Below are 20,239 nucleotides of genomic sequence, written 5' to 3'. Positions count from 1 at the left end.
CTCCCGCGATTAGGCCACGTCCCCTTGCCTTGTGCCCGGGCGCGTCTCTGCTTCCGCCGCTGACCGGAGGCTGCGAGAAAGATTGAAAAATCTCTCTCCTGCTCCTGGAGCCTCCAAAGGTTTAAAGCAGTTTACATCACCTGAAGATAGTGTACACTACTGGGGCCACAATCTGAAAAGCTTTGCTTTTTGGAGTTTGGTACATAGGGGTCAGATCGTAGTCCCTATTGATAATAATGGGAACTGTTTATTCTGCAGTGCTAATTAGCACGAGATTTCTGTGAAATATTCAGCATACATAGCAACAGTTCATAAAATGATGCAGAAACTGCAGTTTCTACATAATTTTATGGAAAAAAAACGTAATACTTAACATTTCTCTGTGAGAGTACAAAGGCCCCTATATGTCCTCTGTTATATAGCTCCATGGTAATATCCTAGTGTCATTCTGCTCTATGCAATGTTAACTTCCTTTGATTGCAATTTGACACCTACACTGTGTATGATGAAGGTAGGCAAACACTCTCTTTGTATTCATCCCCGTGGCTGCCTGCCCTGAGTGCCTTCCTGAATAGCACAAGCAGTAGCACATGCTCCTTTTGTATGCAGTGTCTGCCTGGGCTGGGAGCACATGCCCCCTTCATGCACATGCAGTGTGTATTCCTGCCTGGGCTGGGAGCACATGCCCCCTTCATGCACATGCAGTGTGTATTCCTGCCTGGGCTGGAAGCACATGCCCCCTTCATGCACATGCAGTGTGTATTCCTGCCTGGGCTGGGAGCACATGCCCCCTTCATGCACATGCAGTGTGTATTCCTACCTGGGCCGGAAGCACATGCCCACTTCATGCACATGCAGTGTGTATTCCTGCCTGGGCTGGAAGCACATGCCCCTTTCATGCAGTGTGTGATGTGTATTCCTGTCTGGGCTGGAAGCACATGCCCCTTCATGCAGTGTACTGTATATTCCTGCCTGGGCTGGGAGCACATGCCCCTTTCATGCAGTGTCTGCCTGGGCTGGGAGCACATGCCCCTTTCATGCAGTGTGTATATTCCTGCCTGGGCTGGGAGCATATGCCCTCTTCATGCAGTGTATATTCCTGCCTTGGCTGGGAGCACATGCCCCTTTCATGCAGTGTCTGCCTGGGCTGGGAGCACATGCCCCTTTCATGCAGTGTGTATATTCCTGCCTGGGCTGGGAGCACATGCCCCTTTCATGCAGTGTATATTCCTGCCTTGGCTGGGAGCACATGCCCCTTTCATGCAGTGTCTGCCTGGGCTGGGAGCACATGCCCCTTTCATGCAGTGTGTATATTCCTGCCTGGGCTGGGAGCACATGCCCCTTTCATGCAGTGTCTGCCTGAGTTGGGAGCACATGCCCCATTCATGCAGTGTGTATATTCCTGCCTGGGCTGGGAGCACATGCCCCCTTCATGCAGTGTGTATTTGTATTCCTGCCTGGGCTAGGATTACATGCCTTTTTTTTTCTTTCTATGCAGTGCTGTAATAATGCGTGTGTGTATTGCATACGTTACACCCGCTGTGCAGGGCAGCTGCGTTAGACGTTCTGCAACTATTCTAACCACAAATCTCTCTGTATTTTCATTTCCCAGTGCAGTCATATCAGGGAGATATAAGGATTCAATGCCAGTATTGTCGCGTTAGGTGGCGTTGTTACCAGCAAGGGTTAATGCCTCCCACTCTATCTACAAAGCAGCTCTTCCATCTCATTCTCTATTCCAAAAAGTATAAAGAAAGGTGATAAAAGCAGGGTCAGTAATGCCTGGGAATGGGTGACACAGGGACACAATAATGAATATATATGGTGAGGGAAGTGTGGACTTGGAGGATCTGTGTGTAAATGGAAAGGCAAAGGAATACCAGCCATACATTGGTGGCAGCAGGAAAGGACATAAGGACATGTAGCTGCTGTATGGGGATCTGGCTGGTGAAATGAATGTTGGTAGGGGGAGGGGAGGAATGAGCGGATGCTACTAGTTCAACTAATGGAAGATGTCTGGGCATGATAGACAGCTGGGACTGAAATACGTGCATACAATCGGTTTATATGGTGAGAGGGGAATATATTGATACAAATAAATGATGAAATATTTTATTGCACCAACACAAAGGATTCTGGCAGTGGTATAAAGGACAAGAGAGGGAAAATACTGGGAAAGGTAAATAACACAGGGATCAAAGGGAACCTGAGGAGGACTCAGGAAAAACATGGAGCTGGTGGTGTAGAGAACATTCATAGGTCTAGACTAGTAGTGGTGTATAGTTAGTGTTGGTGGTAACTCATGTGGGTATTTTTTTGTGTAATTGGTGGGGTATTTTGCTGGGGGTATTTGGCTATAAGAGCAAAGGCAGGGTAGACGGTAGATTTTATGGGAGGAAATAAATAGTGCTTACTAGGTGGGGGCAAATAGGGAAAGAAATGAATGGAGGAGGAGGGGCGACATGTGGGAGGGGGCAGGGTAGTTTGAGCAGCAGGGTGGGTGAGGATGAGGAAAGGGTTAGAGGAGGGGAGGTCACATTGGGTGATGCCGGCTGCCGGCAGCTGTACACTCTCACAGAGAAAGAGAAAGAGTCGTCTAGGCGGCGGAGTGATGACGGGGTTATGCGGCTGTGCCGGAACTTTATTCCCTGTGCAGGATGCTTGGCTCTCATTGTGATTGAACTGCACGGGGGGAACCGCTGGACTCTCTATTTTCTCTCACTTTTTCCATCCTTCTGTCTTCCTCCATCCATCTCATGCCCAGTGCTTCCTTCCAAGGGATACATTATCTGTGCTGCATACCTTTCTGCCTGCACACCAAGGCAGAGCTCCAGGTACATATAATCTATATACATACTACCATACATATGTGCTGTACTCATTCCAAGTCCTACAACTCTCACATCCCTTTATTCCTCACATAAGACATTACCACTGACTTCCTTTGTATGGATTATTTAGTACTCTTAAAATATTTATAATTTAAATGTTTATCTGTTTTATATTGTAAGTGTAGATTTTATACATATTTATATTTTAAAATCTTAAAAACGTGTTTTTGTTTTTTTTGTTTTTTTTTTATTTGAATTCCACCATTTCAAATATTTATTTACCCCTCCTGTTTTCTCCTATAACTTTGCCTTATTCCATTCTTTCCACCTAATATGATACTATGGAACTATCTACCTGTAATCACACATTGTTAATCTATAAAATATTAGTGATATTGTCATTCTCTTGCATAATCGTAATTATTGGATTGATTATTAAAAATTGTTTTGTTTGAAATGTTATTTGTGTTAATTTAATAAAATGTTGATTTTTTTTTTTATTTTGGAGGTTTGTTGAAAGGTGATATAGCTTTCTGTATATGGTCAGAGGAACAAGATATGCCATCCGTGATGGAGAAATCGTCTGGCTCCGCAGCGATCATCCCTCGCAATAGAACCAAATCTGATGGTGTGGGCAGCAATTCTGAGGAGGACGGCAGTGAAGATGAAGCTCCAAGAGGTAAGGGTTTAGGTAGCTGCAAAACAGATATTTGGGCAGATAAATGGTTACCAATAACACCTAAATGCTGTCTTTTAAGGCTCTAGCATGGGAAGTGTTAAACGTGTATTACATGGCTTTGGCACAAAAAGGTTAAAGTTGGAGCTCTGTGGAAGTAAAAGTGGTTGAGTGTGCTCTTGCTGCTGTCTGGCAGGAAATGGGCTGAGGGCAGCTGTCCTCTAGCAGAGGACAGTGAGCACTTTAGCTGAACAGGGGTTAATTTCTGTCTGACTGCTCACTAGTGAGGCAAGGGTTAAGTGCGCTTCACCAACAGCGCCAAGGTTTAGGACAGTATGTGGCTTACTGGCAGGGCTAAAGTTGAGTGCAGTGTGGGGCTTACTGACAGGGTGAAGGTTGAGGGCAGCTCAGTGGCAGGGCACAGGTGAGGACAACGTGGCTCAGTGACATGGCACAGGTTGAGGGCAGCGTGTGACTCTGGCTGGGAGAAGGTTGAGGGCAGCGTGTGGCTCAGTGGCAAGGGATTGAGGCAGTGTGTGGCTCAGTGGCAGAGCACAGGTTGAGGATAACCTGTGGCTCAGAGATCAGGCACGGGTTTAGGACAACATGTGGCTCAGTGATGGCTCAATGGCAGGGGACAAGTTAAGTGTCGCATATGGGTCAGTGGCAAAGGATTAAGGGCAGCGTGTGGCTTAGTGGCAGGGCGAAGGTTGGGGGCAGCATGTGGGTAAGTCGCAGGGGACAGACTCATGTTGAGCATGTGGGCCAGTGGCAAAGGCTTGAGGGCAGCGTGTGGCTCAGTAACAGGGTGAATGTTGAGGACAGCATGTGGATGAGTGGCAGGATGAAGATTGAGGTTGGTTTGTGGGTCAGTTTCAAGGGACATTTTGAGGGCAGCATGTGAGTCAGTGGCAGGGGACAGGTTGAGGGCAGCAACTCAGTGGCAAGGTAAGGGATTGAGGAGTGTGGCTCAGTGGCAGAGCGTAGGTTGAGGATAACGTGTGGCTCAGAGATCAGGCATGGGTTGAGTGCAGCGTGTGGCTCAGTGGCTAGGGAGAAGGTTGATGGCAGCGTGTAACTTAGTGGCAAGGGATTGCGGCAGTGTGTGGCTCAGTGGCAAGGCATAGGATTGAGGACAGCTTGTGGCTCTGGCAAGGCACAGGATGAGGGCAGTGTATGGGTCAGTGGCAGGGGATAGGTTGAGGGCAGAGTGTGGCTCAGTGGCAAAGGATTGAGAGCAGCTTAAGGCTCAGTGGCAGGGCACTGGTTGAGGGCAGCATGTGGGTTAGTGACAGGGAGAAGGTTCATGACAGTGTGTGGCTCAGTGGCAAGGGATTGAGGCAGAGGGTGGCTCAGTGGCAAGGCAAAGATTTGAGAGCAGCATGTGGCTCAGTGGCAGAGCACAGGATGAGGGAAATATGACGCTCAGTGGTAGGGTACTGGTTGCTTCGCAGTGCAAGGGGTTGAGGGCAGTGTGTGGCTCACTGGTAGCCGCCTGGCAGTGCATGGGACTGAGGGCGGCCCTCTGGCAGGGCAAGGGCTGAGTTAAGGAGCCCATACATCGGCAATCAATTGGGGCAATTCTGCGTTTTGTAGATTGCCAGTGTATGGTACTGATCAGACCGTTGCTAGTAAAATGATGAGCCTTTCTTGAGTGGCAGATCCGTTCTTTGGTGGAATTTACCTGCAAATCGCTAGTACATATTGGCAGTGTATGGGCACATATTGATGGATTGGTGAATCTTTATTTCGGGGGAAAACGCAGGGTCTGTGAAGTGTTTTTTTTGTGATTGCTGACATATGGGTTATCTAGAGTATGTATGCGTTACTTGCTTTGGTGATCAGTGGTCAGGGCTTATTGATGCTCTAGATTTCCAGTAGTACAATTAAGAGAAACAATGCTGTTACATGACTCAATAGTGAGGTTTAGGCAATAATTTTTTAGAGCCTTGCTAGACAGCTGGTCATTCAGCCATATTTTTATTGCTGTTTGGCTGTTGCTTCTCAATAGTTAATAGTTAATTAACCTCTTGTTGCTTTCTTTCTCTGTCTAGCACACAGCTGCCTTTCTCAGACAGACCTTTGTGGGGGTTTTTTTGTTTTTGCTGTGTTTTTTTTCCTCTATTTTCTTTCCCTGAATGTGAATACTTCCTCTCCCTTTCTCATATATAATATTACTACTTTGCCCTCCGCTTGTTTATGTCCATCTTTTTTTTTATGGATCTGTCCGTTTTCTCTTTGCCTTGCCTCAAGTTCCTGGTTTCAATGACTCCTGAATTGTTAGCTCTTGGGTAATTCTACTCCTGTCTCCCTTGCTCTGACAACATGACCAACTTCGGGCTATTTTTCAATAGCTGTCCCAGGGAATATCTTCTGTTTTGATCATCCATCCATGGGGTAATTGATCAGTACAGAGCATCCACCAGCACCGATTTTTCCCTTGCACGCCTTAGAGAGATGAGCATAGGGAAACTTGCGATGAGCGAGCTACTATAACTGGTATATGTGTGCAACCAAACATTGTAGCAATGCTCATGGTATATCAACAGCAATTTAACTCCCTACCCCCCCTCCCCATGCTACATGCTGCTGCATCTTTTTGAAAATCTACTTTTCTAGGAACTTGCTGCAACTTTGATATATTCCTGGTCCCGGATTTTCTCCATTTATGTTTCTCCTTATTCCTTCTGTACTCATTATCCGTCATCCCCTCTTACTGTCTTTCTCAGTTTCTCTGTTGGTTTTAGCTTTGTCTGGTGCTTTTCCTTATCCTCTTTTGATTGCTGCCTGACCTTTCATTTATTCATACATGTTCTGCACACATTGTTTTTTCCTCCACTGCTGCTTGATCGCCCATTCCTTTTTAGTTCCCAGCATGGCAAGCAATACACATAGTAAAATAATAAAAAAAAAACTGGTTTGCGAGTCACAACTAGCAGAAGTCTTCTTTACCTGACAGGTAACCTTTGTCCCACTCACTGTTTTTAGTTTTGGGTCCAATGATAATTTACACCTGACTGCTCTTTTCCCATAGAGAGTCATTTATTATTCTGAAATCTATCCGAAGTATGACTCTCAGTAGTGCGGCATGCCTATACAGCTGGGTGCGGCATTGCCCATGGTCAGGACTCTGGCGCAATATTTTACATAATGGTGGGTACATGATAATTGATGAGAACTGACACTTTAAAACTAGGTAAAGTTACTTTTCAGGGGAGTTTTTTTAGTTGTTGGACATTTTTTCCCATTCATTTTAAACTATTCTGTTTGTCCCCAATAATTACAGTCAGATGCATAAATATTGGGACATTGACAGAATTTTCATATTTTGGCCTCTATTCACCACCACAATGGCTTTGAAATGAAACAAACAAGATGTGCTTTAACTGCAGACTTTCAGATTTAATTTGAGGGTAATTGCATCCAAATCAGGTGAACGGTGTAGGAATTACAGCGGTTTCTATATGTGCTTCAAAATTTTTAAGGGGCTAAAAGTAATGGGACTATCAACTCAAAAGCTATTTCATGGACAGGTGTGGGCTATTCCCTCGTTATTTCATTATCAATTAAGCAGGTAAAAGGTCTGCAGTTGATTCTAGGTGTGACATTTGCATTTGGAATCAGTTGCTGTCGACTCTCAATATGAGATCCAAAGAGCTGTCACTATCAGTGAAGCAAGCCATCATTAGGCTGAAAAATCAAAACAAACCCATCAGAGAGATAGCAAAAACATTAGGTGTGGCCAAATCAACTGTTTGGAACATTCTTAAAAAGAAAGAACACACCGGAGAGCTCAGCAACGCCAAAAGACCCGGAAGACCACGGAAAACAACTGTGGTGGAAGACAAAAGAATTATTTCCCTGGTGAAGAAAAACCCCATTCACAACAGTTGGCCAAATCAAGAACACTCTCCAGGAGGTAGGTGTATATGTGTCAAAGTCAACAATCAAGAGAAGACTTCACAAGAGTGAATATAGAGGGTTCACCACAAGATGTAAACCATTGGTGAGCCTCAAAAACAGGAAGACCAGATTAGAGTTTGTCAAACAACATCTAAAAAAGCCATTACAGTTCTGGAACAACATCCTATGGACAGAGGAGACAAAGATCAACTTGTACCAGAGTGATGGGAAGAGAAGAGAAGGAAAGGAACTGCTCATGATCCAAAACATACCACCTCATCAGTGAAGCATTGTGGTGGTAGTGTCATGGCGTGGGCATGTATGGCTGCCAATGGAACTGGTTCCCTTGTATTTATTGATGATGTGACTGCTGACAAAAGCAGCAGAATGAATTCTGAAGTGTTTCGGGCAATATTATATGCTCATATTCAGTCAAATGCTTCAGAACTCATTGGACGGTGCTTCACAGTGCAGATGGACAATGACCTGAAGCATACTGCAAAAGCAACCAAATAGTTTTTTAAGGCTAAAAAGTGGAATGTTATGCAATGGCCAAGTCAATCCCCTGACCTGAATCCAATTGAGCATGCATTTCACTTGTTGATGACAAAACTGAAGGGAAAATGCCCCAAGAACAAGCAGGAACTGAAGACATTTGCAGTAGAGGCCTGGCAGAACATCACCAGGGATGAAACCCAGCGTCTGGTGATGTCTATGCGTTCCAGACTTCAGGCTGTAATTGCCTGCAAAGGATTTGCAACAAAGTATTAAAAAGTGAAAGTTAGATTTAGGATTGTTTAGTTTGTCCCATTACTTTTGGCCCCTTTAAAAAGTGGGAGGCACATATAGAAACCGTTGTAATTCCTACACCGTTCACCTGATTTGAATGTAATTACCCTCAAATTAAATCTGAAAGTCTGCAGTTAAAGCACATCTTGTTTGTTTCATTTCAAAGCCATTGTGGTGGTGAATAGAGGCCAAAATATGAAAATTCTGTCAATGTCCCAATATTTATGCACCTGACTGTATACACCACTGTTATTACAAATGTACTGTAGCCCACTATAAAAACATAATTCTTCTTTTATAAGTGGGAAGCTGCATTTGAAAGTGTTTTTTTTTTTTTTTTTCATTGAAAAAACGATATTCTCTCAGTGTAAATGAATGACCAACTTTAATTTTGTGAAGAATATGTGTGTTTCCTTCACCTATTAATTCCATAGCAACGGACAATAATAAATAGTAGCCAGGTTACACAGCATGTTTGCTGTGTGTTTTATATTATCAGTGCATTGGATGTTTTTAGAGTACCACGTATTATGTCGCCACAAAATGCTATAACTGCATCCATGTTTGGTGACATGTAATAAACCAAGTCCATTTCATTTCTCTGTTCCCTTTGTTTCGAAATGCAGCTGATAGTCTTTGTTTCTTTAGACTCTAGTTGGGAGGGGAGTATGAGAAGCCACCTCCTTTTTAAGAATCGATCTTCCAGAGCATGTTAATAAACATCCCATGGACAGTGTTCTCCTTAGTGCATGTATTGCCATATCCTACTTTTTTTTTTTCCCCAATTTCTTCATGCTTTTTCTTAAAATTTTCACACTTGCTCGTCGTCCTTCTCTTCTCTCTAAGCTCAATTACATGTATCTTCTGCTGTAATGTTGTCTGGCGCCTTTCTATTCTGGTGCCGCCTGCCCCTTGCCTGGCGCCTTTCTACTCTGGTGCCGCCTGCCCCTTGCCTGGCGCCTTTCTACCCCGGTGCCGCCTGCCCCTTGCTTGGCGCCTTTCTACTCCGGTGCTGCCTGCCCCTTTCCTGGCTTCTTTTGTACTCTGGTGCCGCCTGCCCCTTGCCTGGCGCCTTTCTACCCTGGTGCCGCCTGCCCCTTGCCTGGCGCCTTTCTACTCTGGTGCCGCCTGCCCCTTGTCTGGCGTCTTTCTACTTCGGTGCTGCCTATCCCTTGTCTGGTGCTTTTAACTTTTTTCCCCTCGTGTTTTGCAATTCTTCAGGTTTCCTAGTAGTCTTTTTACTTTCTGCTAGTCTTAAAATTAATTTTTTTACTTTCTTTTCTTTATTAGACAGCATGATCCGAGTGGGGACTGATTACCAAGCTCCGATACCAGAGTGTAAACAAGGTATGGTCTCTAAACAGAAGTTAGCTTATATAAATGTAATACTAATAAATGCATATGTTTTACATCTATTTTTATTAGTAGCTCTTTTATCTATGGTAACTTTTTGGCTTAGTGGCCCTTTTATATGAACACTAAATAATTAAAAAATGATGGTTAATATGATATAGCTACATTTAGATCTTGTTATACATGTTAATGGTCTGATCTACTCACTGAAGGAGCTGCCACAGAGACTGATTAGCTGTATTACCACTAATCAAACTATCTAGTATTTAAAACGCATAGAAAACTGACAAACGATTTAAATGAATGCTGTGCACACACACAGAGATATAGGCCCCAATGTATATAAATGGGACTAGTATTACCACTTTTGGCCAGAGAACCAGCCTTAGAAGGCTATGATTGAAATGGATTGGATCAATGTAACTTTAAAAGTTACATTGAACACCACAGTTTGTTCCTTTTAACTCCTCTGACCTGTTCATAATGATCGACTGTTATAATTCATGTAACAACACTTCATAGATTCTTATAATTTGAAGTGGTACAACAGGACACCTAATGAAAACTTCACCTAATGACTAAAGTCTTTTGAGGCAACAGTCTGATTGGTGGGTACAAAAGAGTTAACTATCCCAGTGGGGGATATTTCACATGGGCATTCCTAGCTGTAACCCAGGACCTTACCTTGGGACCATAACAAAATGATCAGATGGATACACCATAACCTTTATCCAATAATCTTTATCCAATAATGCCAGAAAGTTCAATATGCAATATAAAATTAAGGTGAACTTGGCAAAAAAACAAGCAATAGCAAATTGCAAAAGGAACAGGCATAAATACAAAGGCAAACTGATCCAAGGTCAGGGCAGACGGCAAACAATCTTAGTTAAAATCCGATCAGAGATCAGAAACACAAAAATGGAATAATACAATTGTATCCTGGGGCATGGACGCTAAACTGAAGATCTCGCCAGCATTGAGGTGAAGTCCTCCATGCATATTTAACCCAGCTAGATCCAATGAGAGGCTGATCTCACAAGAGTGCCATCAGCCCCACTGTATGGCTATACAGTTGCAGACTAAGAGCGTCCCGGATGCTAGGCAACCGACCGGGACTGTAACTCATTATGAATGAGCAATAGAACAATAGGAAAACTCGGGCGCAGAATAAAGAAATGCTTCTATGACTAATATCTGGAAACTTTAAAAATGCTGTGACCGGCAGTAGCCTCTGGTGGATGTAAATGACTCCCTAGTGAGAAAGAGAAATGATGAGCATTAATAAATAGGCTGCACTTGTTCATAGTATTCGTATAATAAAAAGTTAAGCTAGTTTCATAAATGTACTCTTTATATTCTAGGAACAAAAGCAGCCCATTTTATTTTTCATTTCATTACGAATGAGCCTCTGCTCTCCAACATTAGCCCTCCTCTGAGGAGGCAGATCCCAATGCCCTGGTTTATGAGGAAAGTACCTTTAGAACCTTTCCACATGGACATTCCTAGCTGGAACCTAGGACCATAACTTTTCCTATGAATGATTATAGTGACTTTGACCCTGTACCGTCTACTATAACTACACGTAACTGGGGACTGTTTCTAGTAGTGCTGAAAAAGAAGGCAGGTTTCAATAATGAACAGTGAAAAGTTCTGGGGAGTCTCAATGACATGGGCAAATCTAGTTGGTAACATACAGTTTAGATTCTCTTGACAATCAAAAATAAGCTGTTTCAGTCTGATACTGCGAGTAGATAGCCAGAGTCTGTCACCACCTTCAAATGTACATTTTGTTCCTGCCAAAAATTATAATGGCTTCTATCCCTGCCTTGGAGGGAGACTCAGCTTATTTCTGGTATCGCAGGATCTAACATCCCAGAAAGAGATATGATTTTGGGGTTTTGGCCGTACACATTCTGAAAGAACTACTACCTGATGCAGAATGTGGGCCATTGTTCTAAACCAACTCTGCCAATGGATGTGATTCAGCCAAGTTGTTATGTGAATGGGAAATGTAATGTCTGAGGTATTGTTCTAATGAGTGGTTGGTCATTTTAGTCTGACCAATGTATTGGGGATGATATGCAGCAGGAAAACTCATATTGACCCCCAAGATGTTAAAAAAAATGACTTCCAGAACTGCGCTATGATTTGATACCCCTATCAGATACAATATTGGATGGTATCCCATGCAGTCTAAGGATGTGTTGAACAATCAGTGATACCTACTCTTTGGCTGTGGGAAGTCCTGGCAAAAAAAAAAAAAAACCATCTTGCTGAACCTGTCAATCACTACCTATATGGTATTGAAACTTTTCGCTAATGGTAATTTATTAATAAAATCCATAGAAATGCGTGATCATGGCTTTTCAAACACAGACAAAGGTGTGAGTGTACCTCTTGGTAGAGAGATTTGTCACTAAACTAATGGGACAATATCTTAAAAGTTTTACTGATATCAGGATGATCGAAGATCTTCCCCTAGTGTCTCCCTTAACACAGCTGCTCTTAGGTTTTCAGGAATAGATATTTACCCTTAGGTGTGTTAGAATGTGCTCTGAGCATCCTTCAAAATTACAGATAAAGCACAAGTGGCACACAAATAGTTTTGTCAGCAAGAATGATAGCAGTGCATGGGAAAAGGGGCCACTGCAGTCTGTGTTGTTGATTTTAGTGCCCACAGCAGTTATATTGTATATTCTGCATTTATATGTGACTTGTGCTAGCGCTGCTGTATGTTTTTTTTTTTTTTTTTTTTCTATTACTGTCAGCTTATACCTTTCCATTTTTTCTACTATAACCCTGGCATACTAAAGTATAGGGGGTTCATTGTACCTCACATCTCCTTTATATTTGTGGGGACTATCACATACTATATATTGCTATTGCGCACTACACTGTGCCATATTGAACATACATCTGAATTGCTCACTGCGCTGTGTCAGATTGTGTGCTACATTATTCTTGCAGCTATGTCTGGCAAGAATAACAAGCAACCTGCTTCTCCCACTCTAGTGTCCTGTAAGTCCTGTTCAGCAGGCTTAGCTTCAGAGGACCTCATTCAGGATGGTCTTTGTGCATCTTTTTATACTGCCCCGGTGTCCTCTCCTCAGGACCCACCCTGGGCTACTCTCTCGCAGATACTGGCAAAAATTGTGGACCACCTGACTGTCCCTGTGGTAGTTCCCCCTATGGGATGACCACAGCAGGTACTCCCTGCAACTCCTTTGCCTCCCCCATTGGTAGACATACTTTCTACCACCGTGCAGAGTCTGGCAGATACCTCTACAGCCTTTCAACAAATGCTGCAAAAGGAGAGACCCTTACCTAGTAAATCTACTAAGCAGGCTATGTTATCTTCCCAGTCCACCCAGCTATCAGATTCTGAATTATTTTCTGGAGAGACAGAAGACTCAGACCTATCTCACTCTGACTCCCCCTCAGGAGGCGAGGAACCCTCCTCTAAATTGAATATACCTGCACTCTTGAGAGCTGTAAAATCTATTCTTCAAATAGAAGAGACAGAACCTGCTCCTAAGGCAGAAGAGCCAGTATTTAAGCGACAAAGGGTAGTTTTACCAGAGTGGACCTTCCGGGTTCTTTGGAAGCTCAAACAGGGAGAGGGCACAGTCGTGTTGGCAGCTCCGGCTTGGCCCAGACGCCATTGGTACTTCGATCTTCAAAGTCTCTCCATAGATGCTCCTCTTCAACTTCCTCTTTGACCAGACCTGTTGTATCAGGGTATACATGCAGAGCTGGCCCATCTGTCTTTAACGGCTTGGCTCTTGAGACATCCCTTCTAACGGCTAAGGGATTTTCCAGCTCTATGGTCCAGACCATGTTCGGAGCACGTAAACCTGCCTTGGCCAGAATTTATCACCAAATATGGCATACATAGTTCCAGTGGTGTGTTCCTAGAAACTATGTCCCTCAAGTTTTTAAGGTTTCTAGAATACTTGCCTTTCTTCTGGCTGGATTGGATCTTGGACTCTGCCTGTTATCTCTGAAAGTGCACGTCTCTACTCTGTCCATCTGGTTCCAGCGCAGAATTACTCCTCTACCAGATGTTAAAACCTTCCTACAAGGTGTTCTATGTATACAACCTCCCTTTGTCCCTCCTGTGGCTTCGTGGGATTTGTCAGTGGTTCTACACGCACTTCAGGAACCTCCATTCGAACCTCTGGAATCAGTGGATGTCAAATGGCTCACTGCGAAGACTCTTTTTCTTCTGGCAATAGCATCTACCTGTAGGCTTTTGGATTTAGGGGCGCTTTCATGTCGCTCCCCCTTTTTAATCTGTCATCAGGACAGGGCTATTCTTAGAACGCGCCCAGGTTTCCTTGTCAAGGTGGTTTCTTGTTTCCACCTTAATGAGGAAATTGTAGGCCCGACCTTTCAATCACCAGACCTCTCGGCTGGTGAGGCTTCTTTGGATGTGATCCGTACTCTGAAGATCTACGTAGACCGTACTAGTGCCATCAGGAAATCTGACTCCCTCTTCATCTTATATGGATTCAATAAGAAGGGATGGCCAGCTAACAAACAGAATTGTGGCAGATGGCTTCGCATGACTAACTCACAGACTTACACACAGACTAGCCTTCCTGTGCCGGCTACAGTATCTGCTCATTCTACTCGCTCTGTGGGTCCCTCGTGGGCAGCCTGCCGTGGTACGTCTGCCGTACAACTATGCAAGGCGGCCATGTGGTCTTCTGTCCACACCTTTCTTAGTTCTCCTCTCAGCTCTGGAGCGTCCCCACCCTAGGGGAACTGCTTTGGGACATCCCATTGTCTCCCTATGGACCCTGAAGAAGAAAAGGAGAGTTATGGTAAAACTTACCCTTGTTAACTCTTTCTTCAAAGTCCATAGGGTCTGCAGGGCACCCGCCCTGACACACCTGATTTCTATGGGTTTCTTCTCTTGGTCACTGTGTGAGTGTGATTCTTCTGTGTACCAGTCTTCCTTCTCTCCTATCCTCCTCCTGCCTTGGGCTTAACAAAACTGAGTTGCCCTCAGCTTGTGGGCGGGGTATAGGGGGAAGGATCGGAGCATTCTGGGATTGAAAAGCTTTGCTGTTGGTGTCCGGTCCTCCAAGTTCCACCTACCCCCTATTGTCTCCCTGTGGTCCCTATGGACTTCAAAGAAAGAGAGTTAACAAGGGTAAGTTGAAGTTCCACTATAACTTTTTGCACCTTTTTTTTTTTTTTTTTTTTTTTTTTTGCTCCTTTTCATCACATATTTTTATTTTTTGTGTTTGTTTCACGTTTGTGGGGGTTCGGACGAGACTGTTATGGGCAGCCCTCTCAAGTTGTCTGAGGCTCTCTCCTTTTGGGGAGAGCCTCAGGCAACACCCTGGCGTGGTTGCACACGATGAGAGTGTGCAGCCACGCAAGTGGCGACTCCAGAACCCACATCTGATGCATCCATATCTACTATAAATGACAAATCCTGACTGAAACAAGTGCTGAAATGAAAGCCTCTTTTAGCTTGGCAAAAGCTTTTTCACCTTGACAGACCAGTTAGTGGGATCCACCAATGAAACCTCATGAATCTCAAATTCACATTTCTCAAGTTTCATGCAATACCTGTTTAACGTCTAGAAAGTAGAGGAGTAGAAATGTATATCATCCAAATATAGTAGAATGCATCTACCCAGAAACTCCCTTAACACCTCATTAATCTGGTGTTGGAATACATCTGGAACATTACTGAGCCCAAGAGGCATCACCGAATACACAGAATTCCCTGTATGCGCACTGAATGTCTTTGGCGGATGCAGATTAAATTATATGCACCTGAGATTTATTTTGTTAAAAATAGAAGCCCCCTCTAATTGGTGAAACAGTTCAGGTATTAGAGGCAGTGGTTGTTTCTTATTGTGATGTTAATAAACCTCTATAATGAGGGTAAGCCACCATATATGTGCACCTACTGGGTATTATGGTTGTCAAATGCAGGGGTAGGCAACCTGTGGCACTCCAACTGCTGCCGAACTACATATACCAGCATGCCCTGCAATAGTTTTAGCATGCCCTACGAGCAAACCTGTGGCAGGGAATGCTGGGATGTGTAGTTCAGCAGCAGCTGGAGTGCCACAGGTTGATACCCATCCATCTAATGAATGCCTAACCAACCTTTGGGGAGCTTAGAACCCGGTATAGTATGAGCGGTACAATCATGTGATGTGGAGGTAAAGATTTTGCAACCTTTGCTGAACACACATACAAATTTTTGCAAGTGTAAGAAATTCCTTTCCTAGGTTTCTACAGCAAAGAAATGGGTAGTTTCAAGCAAGTTTTAACATAATTCTCACCTAGACATTCTATCATTCTGGCCAATAGATTAAGGAAGAGGTTCCCCAACTCCGCCATTACAGTCCAGTTTATAAGGATATCCATGCTTGAGTCCAGATGGGTAAATCAAATTGATTGAGGTACTAATTAAGTCACATGTGCTCAAGCATGGATATCCTTTAAAACATTGCTTGTAATAGCGGAGTTCGGCAACCTCCTGGATTAAGGTATTATTCAAACACAATCGTGGACATACCAAAATGACTGGATGCTGTGGAGAATGAATTACTTAAAAAGATTAGAGTTCGACATGAAGACAGTCCACCAAAAAAAGGACAGCTACAGTTTTTTAAATTTAATGTACCCACCTGGTAGTGGACTATTATTCAATCCCACTATGGCAGGGTAATTCAACATGTGGCCCTCCATTTTAGTATCCTAGAACTGTGGCAGGGCATGCTGGGAGGTGTGGCAATAGATCATGATTCAGCAGGAAGTTTGTCATATTTTTGACAAAACTACATGAGTAAACCTCCCTATTATCCTTCAGGTTCTGGTGTCTCTTTACTTGTTAGCTCCAATTTATGCTATATGTCCACTCCACAATACAAACCTAAATCACTCATTCTTTGTAGTTTTCTCTTGAGTAGCTATTTTGGAAAAACCCACTCTGCATGGGTCCATTAACCATACATTGGTTGATCTCCTTAGTAGAAATGGTGGTTGATTTCTGTCGGATCCTAATGAATAAGAGTATTTTTTTATTTGTTCCGAAAGTCCAATTTTAAACTTTTGAATGCATCGTCATTCTACTCCGTGTAAGCCCATCTATGAAGGGAGCTAAGGTTCCTCTGCTAAGGTTCCTAGATGTTATATTGCCCTTAAATGTGCCTCAGCAGAGGCCTATTTTGGTCATCATATAACAACCCATGACCGTAAAGAAAGCATCCGTTGTTATGGTTCTCATTTTGAATGTATACATGCACGATATGTGGCTTGTGGCACTTTCTTGCAAATTCATTGAATGTTAGAATTTTATGTATTTTTACCCCCAACACACTTACCCGCACACACACTTCTTCTGTACCTCTCCTCCTATGCAACAAATTTTTTAATAAATAGATTGTTTACAAGCGAAAGCTTTCAGAGAATTTAAGGCTAAAGATGTATTTTGGGCCGGTGATAATGTTATGAATCGCAGCAGAGCCGGCCCTAACCAATTTTATGCCCGAGGCAAGATTTTAGCTGGCTCCCCCTAGCACCTCTGCTAGTTCTACCTTTGACCCACCAGCCCTCTCCTAGCACAGCACCTATAATTCAGCACTGATCACAGCAGCAAGCAAGCATCACCCACCAACCCTCACCCATAGCAATCCTCACCCACAGAGCTGTAATTAGACATTTTTGTGTCCTGTGCCAGCAAAAGCATTGGTGCCCCCACCCCCCATATTTTAAATAGGGACAGTGTGTGCCGAAGGGGCATGGCCACACAATAGTGCCCCCAAATCAAATTACGCCACACAGTACTGCTACCTTATTCACCTTACGTCACACAGTAGTGTCCCTTATTCACGTTACGTCACACAGTAGTGTCCCTTATTCACAATACACGACATGTGGTGTCTCTTATTCAAGTGACGCCACACAGTAGTACCCCTTTACCTTATACATATTATGCCTAACAGAAGTGCCCCTTATTCTTATGTCACACAGTAGTGTCCGTTATTCACACCACATCGTATTGCTCCTTATTTACATTACACCACACAGTAGTACCCTTAGTACACATTATAACAAACAGTAGTGCATCTTGTACACATAATGCCACACAATAGTAGTGCCCCTTATACACATAATGCAGAAATGCCACACATTAGTTAAGTCACACAGTAACGCCGCTTACACATCATGCCACACTTTAGTACTGCCCTTATACACATAATGCCACACAAATGCCCCTTGCGCATTATGCCATACATTACACCCCAACCTCCCCACACCCCCAGCACAGCACTCCTCCGGCAAATAAAACTGTGACCTTGTCACGTCTCGTTCAATCAATTAATATAAGCTTAATAAAACTACCTGCTCCAATAGCAGGTTCTGCTAAACATATGTGAAGAGGAAAGTGTGGTACGCTTATTTGAATAAGCCACAACAAATATCTTTATTATATACAGCACAAAATATATAAAACAAATTATAAAAATGGGTGCAATATTTTTCTCAGACTAAATACACATGTGGTATGCAAAAATGTCTAAAATCCTAATAATACAAACTGTAGCAAGAATAAAATAGGACACACTGGGTTTGAATACAAGACTCCTTCACAGTCCCTCTCCTTTACTGTGTCCACAGTATATAAAATAGTAGGTATTGAACCAGAAAAAGCGCTAATAGAGTGACATAAAATTTGCAAAGGGTCACCAAAGTGTGTATCACATCTAGTAGAGATACATGATAAATCACCCTAAAAGGAAGTCCATATGCTGATCCTTCAGTATAGAGGATACAGAAACCATATACGGCCACTGTAAACACACAGGATATGTGACGGGCAACCTCTTCTTTCCTCCTTTTAAATCCCAGTACTGAATTTCTGTAGAAAAAATGCCTTCCAGCTCCAGATCACTCAATACAGTGAGTCAACCAGGGCATAGGATGACACATAGAAGAGAGAACAATAATAGTGCAGATTCCTTTAAAAATGGCACAATTTTAATCACAGATAACACTTACAAGATAAAAAAATCAATGAAAGCATATACAAATCTCCTCTGGTCAGAATCGGCAAATCGGTCCCAGCAGCTGTCAGCAACAAGTCCCAGATGGAATAAAGGATAGTGGTACCTGGTTCCGGATACCTAGGTCCACCTAAGGGGATGACTCATATTAAAAAGGCAATCCCTGAATGGGCAATATTACTCACTGTACTTTCGCCGGTCAGCACGGATAAGATTCCAATGTGATGAAAATAGATCATTCAATAGTGTGTGGAATGTTGGCAGTGGTGAAGATAAGCCGGACCAGAGAAAAACGTGCGAGTGAGCACAGTTTGTCCTTTCCGGGCAGATGGAAAACCAGCGGCTTTCGTGCTATGTCCAGGCTAAGTGATCAACACAGCATTAAGCCACGTTCCTGCACACGTGGGAGTCCCTTTAGGTGAAGGGGGAGATCTCAAACCCCATCTCTGTTAGCGCTATAGGTCTCACCACCACGGCTCTCCTCAGTCTTCCCTCAGCAAGCGGCCACGCCCTCCGGCTTCCCAACTGGCTTTGCTGCTGCCTAGGGTGATGCACTACACTGGGCAGCTCTATCCCTGTGGGATAGAGTGGAGTCCTTCTCTTCGGCCTGCAGTCTCCACAATCCTTTTCACCGAGGGGAGGAGAGGAATCCTCCGCGGTGGAGTCCTCACCTCACAAGTGTTTCAGCAGTGCCTCCATAGCGCTGGCTTTATAAACTGCCTGCCGACACCATCCGCCAGTCCCACCACGGTCCCATCGCTGCTCGCCTTAAGCTGAATCGGCCCTAGGCATGGCATGCATGCCCCTAGGCTTTCCAAATGCCCTAGGCATTTGCCTATGCCTACGGCCAGCTCTGAATCCTGCAATAACATTTGGTAAATTCTTAAAATCAGAACCTTTCACTTCACCTAAACTACATATACCGGTGCTTAGATGCTACCAGGATATTCATATGGTCAGTAAGATTTTATCCAAGTGGATGTATATTCAAAGTGGTATAACAGGGACACTAAACGGAAACTTCACCTAATAACAATTGCTAGTATCCTTTTTTTTTTTCTTTTTCTTTTTTAAAGGTAGTAATCGGAATGGTGGGTACAAAGTATTAAAAATCCCAGTGGAGAATTATTCAGTGGAAGTGAGCTAACCACACACAATAATATGAATACATAGTAAAAAAAAAAAAAAAAAGACTGTTCGATCATACTAGAGAGAGCTGTATGAAGTACAAAATTAAGGTGAACTTTGTAAAGATCAGCTGTTTGCAAAGAAAAGAAAAAAGTAACAGGCAAGAATACCAAGTCAAACAGATCCAAGGTCAAACATTCGGCAAAAAATTTTGGTCAAAAACCTATCCTACAGTATATCAAAAACATGGGTAATAATACGACTTTATCCCGAAGTGGGGAAGCACGGCTGAAGCGATCACTGCTTAAATTAAAACTAGCGTGGAAACCTGTACTGTGATTCAGAAAGGGGACTACTGTTCCTATTCCAAATAGAGCAGCCTTTGAGGATGGCATAGATAGATAATCTGAGTCATATTATGTAGCGACTGGTTCTTTTTGAGACCCAATGGAGCCGTGGCTTGTGAAAACAAGGTGGTGAATAGTGGTCATAGAAACTGTTAGAAGGCATACAGGAGT

General features: G+C 43.4%; 1 protein-coding gene across 2 annotated transcripts in view; it reads left to right on the top strand.

The window, feature by feature from the left end:
* Positions 1–1,974: 1,974 nt before the first annotated feature.
* The window catches only part of RCOR2 (REST corepressor 2), a 38,162-nt gene continuing 19,897 nt past the window's right edge, over positions 1,975–20,239 (top strand). The window contains exons 1-3 of one of the 2 annotated variants that reach the window (XM_088480147.1): positions 1,975–2,070; positions 3,340–3,510; positions 9,490–9,546. In XM_088480147.1, the coding sequence (XP_088336273.1) occupies positions 2,013–2,070; positions 3,340–3,510; positions 9,490–9,546 (286 nt within the window). In that variant the 5' untranslated portion in view covers positions 1,975–2,012. Of the gene's footprint in view, positions 2,071–2,522; positions 2,835–3,339; positions 3,511–9,489; positions 9,547–20,239 lie in introns of those variants that run through there. The other variant, XM_088480148.1, reaches the window with a different exon arrangement.

This window comes from Taudactylus pleione, unplaced genomic scaffold, assembly GCF_031769625.1.
Source record: "Taudactylus pleione unplaced genomic scaffold, aTauple2 ptg000250l, whole genome shotgun sequence".
Classification (NCBI taxonomy): Eukaryota; Metazoa; Chordata; class Amphibia; order Anura; family Myobatrachidae; genus Taudactylus; species Taudactylus pleione.
Note: the sequence above shows the minus strand (reverse complement) of the source record. Positions and strands in the feature narration are given on the sequence as shown.